Source organism: Apaloderma vittatum, unplaced genomic scaffold, assembly GCF_000703405.1.
Source record: "Apaloderma vittatum isolate BGI_N311 unplaced genomic scaffold, ASM70340v1 scaffold32201, whole genome shotgun sequence".
Classification (NCBI taxonomy): Eukaryota; Metazoa; Chordata; class Aves; order Trogoniformes; family Trogonidae; genus Apaloderma; species Apaloderma vittatum.
In genome coordinates, this window is record NW_009700210.1 from 19,909 (window position 1) to 35,430 (window position 15,522).

At 46.5% G+C, this 15,522-nt stretch overlaps 1 protein-coding gene across 1 annotated transcript; it reads right to left on the reverse strand.

Moving 5' to 3' along the window:
• Positions 1-601: 601 nt before the first annotated feature.
• TNFAIP2 (tumor necrosis factor, alpha-induced protein 2) lies at positions 602-11,900 on the reverse strand. Its single transcript, XM_009878683.1, has 11 exons — positions 11,564-11,900; positions 9,030-9,657; positions 7,256-7,370; positions 5,706-5,831; positions 4,820-4,920; positions 4,630-4,728; positions 4,315-4,438; positions 3,246-3,368; positions 2,232-2,387; positions 1,137-1,258; positions 602-743 (listed from the first exon to the last, which is right to left on the reverse strand). Exons 1-11 carry the CDS (start codon positions 11,898-11,900, stop codon positions 602-604), a joined length of 2,073 nt encoding a protein of 690 aa, XP_009876985.1.
• Positions 11,901-15,522: the final 3,622 nt, after the last annotated feature.

Here is a 15,522-nt window from a genome sequence, read left to right on the forward strand (position 1 = left end):
AGGGCAGGGGGGCAGCAGGAGCCCTGCCACGGCTGAGCAGCAGCTTCTCCCAACCCAAAACCCGGTGCCTCTCCCATCAGCCTAATGCAGCCACCCCTGCCTGGCTCGGAGGAAAACCGATGGGGTGCAAGCATGCTCACAGGGAACTCTTCCAACACCTCTGAATTCTGGCTTCAGTTTTTGTTTCCCTCCATTTCCTTAGAAGACAAGAAGCTACATAGGAGGTGCCTGCTCAGTCTGAACTACTTTGGGAGTCATTGACTGACCTTGGGGGCACCCTGTGAGGTAGATGGAGGTCCGAGCACCAGGGCAGTGTCCAGGCAGAGAACATGGTGGCACCAAGGAGACCATGGGGGGCAGTCCATGACTGGTGGAAGGAGCAGCCCTCATCCTTGTAGGCACTGCTCCTCCCGCGGGCGCATCCTGCTCCTGGCTCTGCACGGAGGACAGCGATTCCCATGGAGGTGCGAGCACTGGATTAGGACAAAGTACTTTCCGTAGGAAAAGGTGGTAGTGTGCGCTGTGCATCACTCCAGGGGACGGTCTCCATCCCCAGCTTAGCCGATAGTCCAGCACGAGGGCTGCCAAGGTGTGCCTTGGCCTAGGACACATTTATGTTGGAGAAGAGCGGGGCCCTGGGTGACATAGATGACGTGCTGCCTGACAAGTAGCCCAGGATGCTTTTGAGTTCGCTGCGTGACAAATTAGCTTTGATGTACAGGAATGCTTCCAGGTGCCTTTTGCTGCAAAAGAGAGATGGGCAGGTGTTACCTCCTCCTGCAGATCTCCACGTGCTGGGTCCCCAGCACGCACCCCAGGGTGCTGAGGTCCCTGGCAGATGCCAGCTTCAGCAACTGGCAGTCCTACATGGGACACAACACTGTCCCAGGAGGTTTTGGGTAGGGAATCTCCAAGGTGAGGGAGAAAATCAGGGGAATTCAAAATATATAAATAGGCTTTTTAAATAGCTGATTTTGTTGTCCAATGGCACTGGGATTGCCACAGCCTGGCAGGCAGCCCCCACCCATTTTTATAGACTCAGTCTATCTGATCCTCACTTTTGTTCATATTTTACTGTTTCGTGCTCAATTAAAATTCTACACAAGTATTTGCCAATGTGTTTCAGCGTCTCTTACCGGATATCTGGGTACGTCCTGGCGAGTGTTGCAACTTCAATTTTAATAGCACCTAAATCCTGAAGTCGGATTACTTCAGCCATTTTGGGGAGCGCCGAATTCAGCCACGTGGCTTGAGACCCCTGCCAGAAGAGAAAGCAGTCAGCAGGGCATCGTGGAGGTGCAAACCTCTGCCCAGCCCAGGAGCTGTGTTTCAGGGTAGGTGCAGCCCAGCTGGTTCCTAAGGCTGTTTTCTGGTGATGGGGAAGGGCATGGCAGCGATTTTAGGTGCCTCATTGTTTTCAGGGATGTTTCTAGCCTGGGCCAGTGTTGGAGAAATTGGATTAGTTTTGTAGTGTTTTTTAATCCTCTTAAATGGTGTAGGGTTTGCCATAAGGCTAAGGTTTCCGCATCCCACTCGACAGACTCTCTCTGCTCTTCCCTCCCATCACATTTGCCTTTCCTTGGGTTTCTGTGCTGCCCGGTGTGTACAAGGTCTGATGGACAAGGTAACGCAGTGCCATGTGCTGCTGTCTCCCAGCTCTGCACACAACCCTGCTTTCAGCATCTCCAGGCATTGCCAAAATCCTCTCCCTGCCCACTCAGATGAAAACCCTCATTGGACCCCTTTTTTAGCAGTCGGATATCCCAAGGCACTGGCTGCCTGACCTCCTGTCCACACCGAGCGATGCTCAGCCTTGTTCCTTCTCCAGTCAGATGTACGTGGGGTGGCACAGGACTGGGCTTGGTTTAACTGTTTTGCAGGCAGATTTATAGACGCTAAAGGCAGGAGGTGATCTCAGAGGACAGAGAGAGGTGTTTAGCTAAATCTTCTGACCCTACTGATATAAACCTTCAAAAGGAAACAACTGTCTATTGGACAAAGGGTGATGAAATAGTTGCTCTCCATCCGTGGGAGGGGCAGGGGAGCAGCAGGGCAGCAGGGGAGCCTTCCTGCCGGTGGGCACTTGAAGACCTCTTTCTGCCTCGCGTCCTGCCTTCCAGGAAATTATTCTGAGTTGAAAAGTTTAAGGAGAGGCCCCAGAAAAGTTATTTTCCTGTTTTTCAGTGCGCCCCTGCCCTGTGCTGTTACGAATGTGGTGAGCACTCACGTACATTGCTGGTGCAGAAGGCTTCCAGGTCGGCAGCGTTCTTGGAGACGTGTTGGGCCAGGTTTTGCTGTTGTGCTGGAGTTTTCAGGCTGACCTTCCTCTTCAGCAGCCTCACAATGTACTCTTTAACCAAATGGGCATGGATCTTCTCGATGATAGCCTGTTGGGAAGGAAAGGGAGGGATCATCAGTCTGTCTTTTGCTTGGACACAAAACAAACCATGTGTGTGGATGGAGGACAAAACCACTTGGGTGTTGTAAGACATGTCCAACCAAATGCATGCTGCTGGCCATACGCCACAAACAGCGCTGGTTGCCAAACTCCCTATGACTGGTGACATGACATCCTAGCTGCCGAGAACTCCTTTGTGCTCAAATTAATCATGTGTGGGAATTTCCCAATGGTGTTTCCTTCTGGGAAGCACTGAAAGTGTAGAAGAGGTATGTGTTAGAGAAGCAGCAGTATTCCAGAGAAACAGGAATTCATGCTGCTTCTCCTGTTCCTCTCACTAATACACAAAACATCATAAAAATTTTTGAGCTACTAAAAAGACAAAGGCAGGAAAGCAAAGACACTTTTACATGGTGGTGTTTTGTACACACTCCAGCACCAGTGAAGATATGGTTGTGGCTCAGTTATCTGGGATTTTTCCCAGTTGCATCCATCCTCTCCAGTCCTTAGGGCAAGCAAAAGAGCCATGAGACAGAACTGAGTGATTGCATCTGTGTTTCAAGGTTGCTAAATCAAACCCACATGTAAATAAAACTGTATTTTGGGTGATTCCTAGAGCACTTTCTCTGCAGCAGAGCTACAGGAGTCTGTTTCTGCTGAAGAAGAGTAAGATTTACATGGCTAGTCTAGGTAAACCATGCGCTGACGGAAATCCTGAGAGGGCTTTCTGATGCCAGGCCAGCTTGCCAGCTTAATGCGGGATGAGGCAACTCCAGTTGCAGAGGATCAGAGCTGAAAACACAGCCTCAGCATCCCAGAATCCCACTGATATTTCTCTTGGACTTACATGGTAGAAAGGGTCCTTTAGGGTCCGGAAGTCTGAAATATGTTTGCTGGTGGTTTTAATGATCTCATTCATAATTTCGTTGCTGGAGTCCCACTTATTTTCTGTAAACTTCTTATAAATTGGCTGTAAAAAGGAAAATCTGCTTAGTTCTCTCAAAATATATTCTAAGCACATGTATATTTAGCATTTCTGTATGTGCAGTATCCTACATAGTGACAGCTCAGCGTGCAGTCCTGTGCAGGGACGTGTACAGGGCAAGGGGAAGAGAAGGCTATTTTGGGTTTGTGCCCCCTTCTTGTTTCCTCATGATGAAGAAGACTAAGGGCTTGAAAGGCTCATGTTGGAGATGCTTCTTGTTATTTCCACATTAATGTTTTGCCCACACTATCCTGTCTGATTAGAGAATTATGGAACTATCAGGGAAAAAAATCCATCTTTATGAAATGATTTTGATCACAATCTTTCTTGGCCACTGTAAATAAATATGAAGACAAAAAAAAGCACCCCTACTCTGTCAGATGCCTTTCAAAAGGCTCTACAGAGACAGCAGGAGAGATTGTGGCTGAACATTCCTGACTCCTACGCCTCCCTCTCTACCACACTAGCTTAACTTAAAAGCTTGTGTTACATATAACAACAACAGAAAAAGCTCAGAAAAAGAAAAAACCAAGAAAAAAACCAGAAGTGCCTTTCAGGTCACATTTATGGAGAAGCCAAAAGCTGTGTAATTGCGATTGATGCCATTTGTGATTGCTTCCTAGAGACTGTGGAACGTAAACACTGGCAGGCTGAGACTCTCCCTGCTGCAGCAGTTATCTGAGAGGTGATCAGCATGTTTTATGCTCCTCTGCACACTCACATCTATGTTGCTGCACCCATTTTGCCTACGGGCTCAAGGAGAGGTGAGTCTGAGTTTTCTGGCAGCAATGCAAGTTAGGACCAATGCTGAGCGGTGACCTGACCCAGAGCCCTTCCGAACCTTGCTGTGCTGGGATCAGAGATTTGGGCAACTGATGGCACAGCAGAACAGGGCTCGCAACGGCTGAGACACGGGGCAGGGATCTGGTACCTTCAGCTGGGCAAACAGCTGTTGAAGCAGCACATCAAAGACGCTGTTTTCAATGTCGCCAAGAGTGATGAGGATACTGGCTTTGTTGTCATCCTTTTCTGGCATGTTTTTCTCTGCATAGTCTCTGCAAGGAAATACCAGCGTGGTCAGAATAATCTGTCCTCAAAAGAGAGGGAGAGAAATTCAGAGGTCCCTAAACCTTCCTCTGCAGGTAGAGGGACCTTCCTTTGCCCACTCTGGAGTACTTCCCCTCTATCCCACTATTATCTGCTGCCCGCAAAGGAAGGAGCAAAACCTTTTCTTTTGGACCCTTACCTAAAATTACAGCAGTTGTTAATATTTGCAATCAGTATAGGCTTGTAGTATCTGTGCTTCTTGCTTTTCTCCTTAAAATCTTCAAAAGCATCCTTGTAGCTGGAGGGGAGATGGGAAGAGGAGAGGTGGGTGAGTGGGTTCCCCCAGAGAGTCTCGGCCAGCCCGGCTGCCCAACCCTACCTTACCGCACCTTCTCAGGAAGGCAGGCAGCTCCCTCGACAGGCGATGCAACAGCTCCTCGCCCACTGCCGTGCTGATGTCCTTGGCTCGCTTCTGGCCGCTGTAGATACTCTAACAGACAAGATCAATTTTAAATGCCTCTCGCTCCAAAAAGGCCACGTTGGCCAATTAAAAAGGCTACAAGTCCTCATTGCAGACCTGCGCCCAGCTCTCTGGCATCCCGCCCTGAGACTGAGCCAGGGACCATGCAGAGCAGCTGTACTTATCTGGTAGGTTGAAGCCAATTTTGAACTCCATTTTCAAATGGGCAGAGAATAAAGAAATATTATGGAAGGTCTATAAAATAGCTCAGAAAGTGGGCAAAGTGACACTTGGGATTTTTTGCTTTTTTTTTCTGAATGTCATATGATTGCATTAAAAAAAACAATTTAAGCACAACATCCTGAGGTTTTAAAAAATAAACTCTACTAATCCTCTGCAGCCAGCGGAGGGAGAGTGGTGAGCGTGGGGAAAGGGTGTGAGCGCTGCCCATGACAACCTCCCTGGGAGCAACCAGGGATCAGCACTGTGCTGCTCCCTTGCTCACCAAAAGCTGCCCGTGTCTCTCTGCTGTTACATTACCCAGCTTGGCATGGGCTGGGGTGCAGAGGAGACTGCACGGTGGGAAATGAAGGCAGATTTATTGCTTGTTTTGCTTATAAAGGAGTTTGTCTCCAGCACATGGTAGACCAGGATCACGCCAGACCATGGGTTTGGGCCCCCCCGTACCACTCACCTCTATTACTGAGCAACACAAGTGACTTGGCCTTTTGCTTTCTTGCATTGACCATAGCTGGTCTCAAATCCCAAATACCTGGAGGATGCAATTGTTTGGTTTTGATATATATCTGTATTACCTGGATTACAAATATTGCTAGTAGTTCACTCTGAAAATGCCCATTTAGTTTCTCCGGTTCTTTGTCTTCTTTCCATCCTTGGATTTCTTTATCTAAACATTTGATCAGTGAATTTTTGATCGTAGCCTTTGGGGAAGGAAAAACAACAGCATTTACCACAAAGTGGATGTAGCAGCTTCTGCCTTATGGCAGTTTCACTCGCCCACCCACCAGTTTTTCTGACTCAGCAGACCTTTCTTCACTCCTGGTGAAGAGATAAAGGCTCTTTGTTATGAGACACCTTACTTCATAGCAGCAAGCAGAACGCCCTTATAACCCACCTATGCAATAGCAAATGGAACATTTCAGAGCAGGATTGAAGATCAAGATCTATACCATGCCCACCACCCCGCCACACCAGCAGTGAGCTGGAAGGCAGGGAGGGAAGCACTGAGTTGGAAGGTCATGTGCTGGAGCCCAAATTTCCCCAGCCATGCGCTGGCTGTGTGCCACACGCAGTGCTACTCTCTGGAACTGGTTTTGCAATCCTTTTTCATGAGCTCTTCTCAATATCTTATGAGCACAGGAATCATAGAATCATAGAAACATAGAATGGCCTAGGCTGGAAGGGACCTTAGGGATCATTTAATCCAACCTCCCTATCATGGGCACGGATGCCTCTCAACTAGATCAGGCAACACATGGGGACCGAACGGGGATCAAACCCGCAACCTTGGTGTTATCAGCACCACACTCAACCGACTAAGCTAACTGGCCCCCTAGAGCGAAACAAAATGCCCTCAGATTTTCTCTGCTCTGACTCCTCATGTGTGCATGCTGTGCAGCAAGGTTTTGAAAATGGTCTGTATGTGGCTGGCATTCATTTTTGGTCTCCAAGTGCCTCATTCATGCACGCTGTAGCCCTTACACCCACTCCTCCCATATGCAAACCATCACAGCTAAACCTGGAACTCGTCTTCTCATTTTCCAGGAATTCCATTCCAGACCAAAATGCCAAAAGCACTAAGCTATGGGAGTACTGTAAAAGTTGCTTCTTGCTTCCATTAAAGCAAGAGTGATCCAAAAACCAGAGCAACTGTTATTTTCTGCAGACCAGGCGATTCTCCATCAAAGACGCAGATTTTTCAAGACCAGACCTACATGCTTTGTGCTCACCCAAGGTCTGGTACCACTACACAGACCAGAAGAAATCGAATCCATCAGCTGCGAGAGGGAGCATGAATTCCTCTGAAGATTTAACACACAACTGGAAAGTTACCAGTAAAGATTTGTTGTTGGATTTTTCCCCACCTTCCTACCACAAGGTCTGCAAGAACAGAGCAGTTCCTTTCTGACAGGTTTCAGGGCTAAGCAAGTTTGCTCTTCAAGTCCCATCTAGCAGAAAGCTGATCTGTTCCCCCAAAAGAAATAAAAGCATTCTTGCTTTTGCTTCTCTCTGGCAGAGTGTGTGGCTCTAAGGTGAGACGTGTGTGTGCATGAAAAGTGAGAGCTCGTCTGCGGAGTCACATGGGAGCAGCACGGGGAAGAGGAGGGACTGACCAGATTCTCACCTCTTCACTGTCAAGGTATTTCTTTTCAAGCTCTTTGCTCAGACTTGATGGTAAAAGACTTCCAAGCTTAACTTTTTCCAACTCCTTGGCTAAAGCATGATCTTTTCTCATATCTCTGGAATGAAAAAACCAAACAATCACATTTTCCAAGGGCAGTGTAATTCAAGACAGCTGTTGATGCAAATCATTAACACTTTTTGAGGCTATCAGTGAAAAAATAGATGGAAATGTACATTGACCTTGCTCCAGGCAGGACTTGGAGGAGCTGAATCTGTATCAAGGGTGGGACCTGTGAGGGTGGGACCCAGAGCAACCTCAAGGAATGGAGTCATGTTCTGCTGAGATCCTGAGCACCGATCGCTGTGCTCTGATAGGGATGGGGGACCTGAAGCAAGCAACCTGAACCAAGGAGGGTCTAGCCATAGGACACAACCTCTCTCCATCAGTACTGAGAGGTAATCTGGTGAAGGGCTGGCATTTTGTGGCTAGTTAGGAATGGAGTGGGCATTTTCACACCCTGCTTTCATGTCCCCGCCACACGCTGACTGAGCCAGGTGCTCCTGAGCAGCTGTGAGGGAAAGAACCTGCCAGCCAGAGGGGGGGTCAGACCAGCACTTCTCAGGAGGCTGATCTGGAAGCAGCTTCTCCTTCCAGAGCTGCAAAGAGTAACCCTAAGCATTGCCTGAGTCCCGTGTTTGCACGTCACCCAGCTCCACATGGGTACACTGCCGTGATTCCTGCACATGGGCTGTTTCTGATACAACACTGGAAGCTGGGGCCAGGCTGATGTGCAACCCTCCTACTCGCTGCTAGTCATGGAGAGAGATGGTCCCTCACAGACAGCTGGGATGCAGCCTCTGGGAATGGACCTCAAAGCAGCCACTGCCCTGGCAACACCATCCCCAGCCTTGGGCTGCGCTGTCCTGGCAGAACCCTGCTCCTCACAGCTACTGATTTCCAAACACATGCTGGTTCAGGCCTGACTGCCCTGACCTAGAACACTGCACTGGCTCTAGAAAACTGCCAGGATCAACATTGACTCATTATACTCTGTGAATGAAACAAAAGAAGTAAAAAGTGGATGTCAAGGTTGAATGGCTTTAGAAGAGCAGAAGTAATATCATTGGTGTATTTACCAGTTTTCACCTAAGAAATGAGATCCCTCAATTCTCCATCCAGTACTATAAGCCACAGCAAGAAATATTTTCAATTCTATAACATATAGAGCTTGTGAGTGTAAAGGGTGATGTTTGGCTGATGATGTCCTCTCACAAGTGTGCACCCTTTGGTCTCCTAACCAGGAGGAGAGCGTAGACTATAGGTAACACCTAAGCAAGATCCTCCATGCCCAAGACAATTTTGTCTCAGGTTGTTCGATTTATTGGCTGCCCTCTGGTCCGGAGAGCTGAAATTTCCAAATTCTCCAAGAATGAGTTCAGGTCTGCAACTGGAATAGACATCAGGGCAATGAACCTGCCCAATTTACCTCACAAGTGAAACCCTAAACATCCCTCTGTGTGTCCATTGCCCAGAAGCCTGAACGGTGGGCTCTGCCCTTGGTTTACAGACTAGTAGCCTTTACTGACTAGTAGCCTTGAGCATGTCCCTTCCAGCTGTCCTGACCATCAGCACCAAGCCAGTGACACCAAAACCTAGCCAGGCGCCAGACTGCATTGCAGTGATACCGATTCATAAATCAAGTTAACTCCCAGTTTCGCAGCCAGGGAACCTGTGCTGATCACCAGGAATAAACACATGTAAAAGCCTCACTTACTCTGGATAGATCTTGTGCACCCACGAGAGGAGAAGGTACACATCCTTGTCTTCCAGATGAGACTCAGCATTTTTCTTTGCCTGGGAGGCAAAATAATTGTGGTAGAGCTCTGCATATGTATTGAACACATTAAACTCAGGAGGATAAAGCTGTTTAATGTACTTTACAACTACTATCAAATCTTCTTTCATTGTCTTTCCCATGTGCAGGAGGGTCTGGCCAACTGTAGAGAGGTTCTCGGTTCTAGGAGTACGGCTTGTGTCTTTCATTCTAGCCTCTACTGACTCCTTTACTGTATCCATCCAAATCTCTTTCCATTTTCTAGGTCTAAACTGCAAATTCTGATCAGGTGGATTCTCTGACATGTAGTACTGATCTTCTTTCTCCTGCTCTTTCAGTGCTTCTACTGCCTGCTGCAGCAGTTCTGGGTTTGTTTTCGCAAGCGCTACGGAGTCTTTCAAAACGCTGAAGACTTTGTGCTTCAGAACTTCGTAGACGGACTCGAGGTCTTGCTGGCTGGTGGTCAGTCCCTCCTCACATTTGTTATACAGGCTCTTCTCCAGGACAATAAGAAGCTGAGCAGCATCGCAAAGCTTTTGCTCTTCCAGGAGATCCATGACTTGTTTGACTGGTGAAAAAAGAACAGCCTTTCTTTACCCAATGGCCAAGATCTAAATTTCTGGTTTATAATAAGTTATGGCTCTGGAATACTTTAAAAAAAAATTATATTTTTATAATGCTAGATCTTAGGCTCCTTCACCAGATAGAAAATCTTTCTATTTATTTAAAGATCGGACTATTCCCAACTTGCCTATTTGAATACTTATCACCAGTGTGTGACATATGAACAGCTATTTATGTGCTACCTATCATTTTTTTCAAGATTTAGATCTGTGGAGTTTTAAAAATTTATTTATTTATTCATTATCCCCCTTCACATTAATATGATCTCAAGTCAGAAGCATGGCTTTAAAAAAGATATAGATGGAAATATGTGGCTAAATAAGACGCAGTAGAGGAAATACCGCATGAGTTTTCCAGAAATAGGTTGGCACAATCTGACCTGTGAAATTTTTTGGAGGACACATTTAGCAGGCAAGATAAATACAATTGAACTATCTTATCTGAAGTACAACCAGTTACTCAATATGGTGGATTCTGGGAAATTATCAGTTAAAGTGGAGAAGTTATATGCCCAAAGAAGTTAGGTGTGCAAGTTTGTGTGGAAAATCCTGGGTGGGGAAAAATTATATTATTCATTAAATACACAGTACTTCATATTGCCTTTAGAGACTGTGGCATAGAAGCTAGGAGTGCCCTGTTGGCATCTGCTGACTGCACAAAGCTCAGAGATGTTATCGAAACTGGGGGCTTGGTTTATGACACAGGAATAACGGGATAACTTGAATAGTAAATTGGCTGAAATTTAATAGCACGAAGTGTAAGATACAAATTCAATAGAACAAAAGTTACTTAGCAACAAATAGGATTTTCTGCTGCAAGCTGGATGTGAATCAGTTTGAGATGGGGGAGGGAGAGAAACGCCTGGAGACTTAGTAAATTCTTACTGTGAGATGATGAGGAAAATGTCAAATATGACCCCAGGTTGTATTCAGTGAGGAACATCCAACTGAGATAGGAAAATGGTCACATACTGTACCACGCATTGGTGGTATCTTGTTTGGAATATTTTCTACAATCCTGGTTACTTTATTTCAAAAAAAGACATTGGGAATGGGGCAATACAGCAGTAAGAATAAAGGTACACAGGATCTGTTTCCAGTAGGCTCGGTTCATTTAGCTGAGCAAATTCAAGGCCGAGAAGGAAAACCGCCAGTTAGGAAAAACATTTGACATATGGAGAAAGAGATGCCAGTTAGCCAGGTAAAGGCTTGCCTGGAAACGAGACAAATTCTGCTAAAACAGTAAGACTTTGTAAGAGCTCCCCAGTAAAGAAGGTAGGAATAAAAAACTAACTTATTTTAAGGTACAGCTCCAAGGCAATGAGCTAGGTCACCCAAGGTGGCAGGTGAGCCTTGGAAGTGCCAAGGGACACTTTCTTCTCCAGTTCTGAGTTTCTCTGAGCAGGTATTTTTTACCCCTCTGAGGACCCTGGAGGGATGGTGCCTGTGACTAGAGGAGCTGTATGTTCATATACCAGCCTCAGGAAACACGTATGTGTGCTGCTCACTGTGTCCCACAGGGTGGTGGTTTAATGGAGGTTCGAACAGAGCAGAGAAGTGTGCCCTGGTTTCTCACTCACCCACATATCTGCGCCCCCAAGAGAGGTAGAAATAAGTTTCATTTTGGACAGAAAAGCTGGCAGTTCCTCAAGGAGTGTGCCCTTGGTACCAAAGGACTAGGACTTGAGGTGATGTCTCCCTCAGCCCACGTTCCCCCAGGCTCCTTGGCCAAAGTCACTTCAATCTGTCAGTGACCTTTTTTCTCAAAGTGACAACTCCCCACTTTGTGCAGCCCCTCTAGAGGTAACTGTGGCCTGTAAGGTGGTGCAAGGAGGATGAAGGAGCACTTACTGCTGGGTAGCTTGATATTTTTCATTTTCTTCAGTGCAGTCCTAAGGATTTTCTTTATTCCTTTATTCCCCTTTTCAGGACTGTCCCCAGCAGAGGTGCAGCTCCCATTGCTTGTGATAGAAGATGCACGTGAGGATCTGCGGGGTGCTTCTGGCTGTTCACTCATCTTCTCCTGGTCCCTGGACCAGATCTCGTCTCCAGGAGGTAGAGGACAGGCAGGAACTTTCTCATCTGATGTTGAAGGGTTTTCAAGCTGCCTGTTTACACCAATGCAACCCTCTGATCCATTGCGTATTCCAATAGGACCACTTTGGAAAAAAGGTAACATTTTCATCATTTTCCTTCTAGCCTGTAAATTTCAGAGAGAACTGGTCAGATTATAACAGTTTGCATACAGTGGCGTTCCCATGTAAAATTTTTTTCTGGAATGAGTAGTCCCCGTGTGGGTGGAGTGGGCAATGCGACATGCATTTGGTATGAGCACAGCTCTGCAGGAGAATTCCTGAGCAATGTCACCTCAGGTAACTGAGAGGATGGAAGAAGCTCTCTGGTCCAACAAACTTAGAGAAAAATCAATGAGTAACTTTAAGGGTGATTCAGATGGCCCGATTTAAGACCGCAAACTTGTCTAGATATGGGAGAGCAGGGCTTTCCCACTGGATGCTGTGGGAGTATGGATGTGAGCCTGCATGCTGCACACAAATGAGACATGGGTGGCTGGGACAAGCATCCATGTGTCTATTCAAAGCAACCACAAAATACCCATACTTTTATATGACATCAAGATCAATTCCCACCTTCCTCTGGGCCTGTTTTTTGCTGATGTCTGCTCATCTGGCTGCAGATCTGTTTGTGGAAGCACCCATATAGCTTACTGCACATTAAGTTTGCAAGCATAGCATGAGAATGAGATGAGCCTACCAAGCTGGGTATGCATCAAGTTTTTGCTGAGTAAAAAAGTCCTTTATCTATGTCCCCATTTAAGTCAGTAATATAATTCTTAGCTTTATTGAGGAGAGCTCCCAGAGAAGGTGGCTGAGGGTTCAGAAACCTTGGGGATGTAAAAAACATGGTCAAAAGGATTAGAGTGCAGGAAGCACAGCAGTATCTCCTGATATGAGCATCATGAGGCTTATCACTTCAGGCTCAAACATCCCGGTCAGAAGCAGGGCTTCAATGTTCTACGTGCTGCTCACATACTGACAGTGGTGGATACAAGCTCAGGGACAAATTCAGACCCTTCAAACCCACTCACATGTACACAACCTCATTTTCAAAGTGGTCCCAGAGTGACTACAGCATCTCAAGACATGGCAAGTTCAGGGCAGCTTTTTGCAACTTCAGCATGAATTACTGGATGTTTCAAATACTTGAGAGCATCTCTTGATGATGAAGTATGGGCCTGGCATGCGGGCCATGGCTTGTACAGAATGAAACGCTAGTGAAACGGGGTGGTGGGCGGGAAAAGGTTCTGGTAGCAGGGACTAGCCAGACTGGACTTTCCCCAGAGCCGCTAAATGAAACTGGTGCCAATGATGAGGGCTGCTGTGTCCTCACCAGCCCTTGCCTGGCTGAGGGGAAAATAGGAAATGACAAAAGGATCGGGGTTGTTTAATCTGGTTTAAACAGACATCATCCTGCCAGAGTCCTGCTCTATCACAAACACAGAAATAATATTTAGAATTATTTACGTACGTGTATCGTTTAATATATCGCTATAGATTTATTTGCATAATTATATTAATTTATATAATGATTAAGTAGTATATTTAATGATTAAGTTAGTATATTTATAAAACAGTAAATAAACAAAGTGACTCATAGTTTCCTATCCTTGATCTAACAACATTTATTTTAAAGTGACTTTCCAGGAGATCAGTGCATGCCTGTATGAAGAACTCCCAGGGAAGTTTTGGCTTACTTGTACTGCACAAGGGCAGAATAATTAGGCTTTAAATAAAGGAAGAACTGGGTTTCAGTTGTAAGGCCACAATGTGGTGATCTACAAATACCCTTGTTAAGTTTATACTGTATCATGTATCATATATATATATGTATCATATACTGTATTTATGTATCATGCTGATAGGAACTGTGATATACTTATTTCTGAGCAAACTCATTGGAAGACTGTGGCTTTTCGTTTTAGTTGTGATTCCTCGTGCTGGCTCCTGGCAGCCTGGGGAGCTGTGTAGCAGCAACTCAGTGGCAGCAGCCGGCTGGTACAGAGAGCAGCTAGGGCCTGGCATCGCTAGAAGCTTTCCTTCCTTTGCTTTGGCTGCCAGGTAGGGTTCAGGGTTAGCAATGCTATTGCTTTTAAAACACAGCGAAGATGAAAACTCATTTGGGAAGGAGAGAAAGGGAGGAGGGTGTGCATGATCTGGCTGGCTCTCAGCTAAACTGGTGGTCTGTGACCTGGAGCAAAGTGTGAAGCTGGACCTCACGTGTTGCTACGGCAGAGCGGGATGGTCGTGGCCACCAGAGATGCCAGGTTGCTGCCTCGGGTCACTGCTCAGCCTGAGGGTTGTTGTACGGGCGAGCAAAGGTTACCCAAGCACCCCAAGCACCCCAGCTCAGCAGCAGTGAGCCCCAGCTGAAGCGGTGCCCCTCTGTCTTCCCCTTGCACACCTACCAGGGAGAGAGGCAGGGAGAAGCCCCCTCCCCCAGCAATTCACTCAGGCTGCTTTAGGCAGGATGCCTACCTAGAATCCTCAAAACAATGAAGAAGAGCTCCTTTTTGCTACATATGCATTACAAAAAAAAAAATAAATAACAGGAGTTCTGTTTAAATATTCGGGACTTTCCTAACTTTTGTAGGGCTTTTTTCCTAGTTTGCATTTCCCAATACAATGCTGTGTTTAGATTCATTCTGCCAAATCCCTTCCCTCCTGTTTGCTGAAGCACAGACTCAGGTGAATCCTTTCTTTCTCTCCTATTCCAAAGCATTTATTGCTCCTTTTTCGGGGGGCTTCTAAACAAACAAAGTACCTCTCCCTTTCATGTAGACAAAGATGATTTTCAGAGTCTTTTGTTCTGATGAGTGATGATCAAGAAGGTGGATTTCAACATGGTTTTGCTTCTTCTTCAATACTAAGACAAATGTCATGTATCTTTGAAAACCGTTGAAATGACAGTACACATAAAAAGAGCCCATAGGGGAATGATTAAGCTCGTTAAAAGATTAGTTTTTAACAGCTGATGGAACTTTGTCCTGGTAATGCTCAGAAAGGCCCAGGTGTAGGGGCTGGCGATGCTCGGGAGGGAAGCAGGTAGGTGGGCACGTGTTGCCAGGGGCTACAGCCTGTGTGAGCCCCTGTGATCCCTCAGCAGAGCACACCGAGCCATTGTCTACAGGGTGTCCTTATGCCTTAACCTGCCTAAAAAGTTCCCAAAGCTGAATTAGAACAAAGATAAAATCAGTTCTAATGTTTTCACACAGGGACTGCACATCAGAGCATGACAACTGTTGGCAATATTGGCGTCTCAGGGTGTGTTTTTTCATCCTGAACTAATGAAAACCGAAGGGATTAAGTATCTGAGTAAGGTTATCGATGCAACAGCTACCAGGGTCACTCACATCTGGCCGGCTTGAATGCTCTCCCAGCATTTATTAGTTTGCCACTGCTTGTTTGCATAAGTTTGCATCTGCAGCAGAAAATACCAGTAAACCCCAGCTGCCAGTTCTGCCTTGAAATGCAGCCTCAGTCACTGAGGCTAAGGCAAATGGTACCAAAATTTCCCCCTCCATCTCATCTCCTCATCACTAGCGAACTGCTTACTGTAAGAAATGCCTATAATAAACACAACATCACTCTCTACAAGAAACACTTGGCTAAAAAAAGGAGGTGGCACCAGTTACCGCTGGAGGCCACGAGCAGGAGATGTTGTGCCAGCACTGCTCCCTGTGCCCCCCCGCAGCATCCGCTCCTGCCGCTGCGGCGCAGAGGACGGGGCCGCAA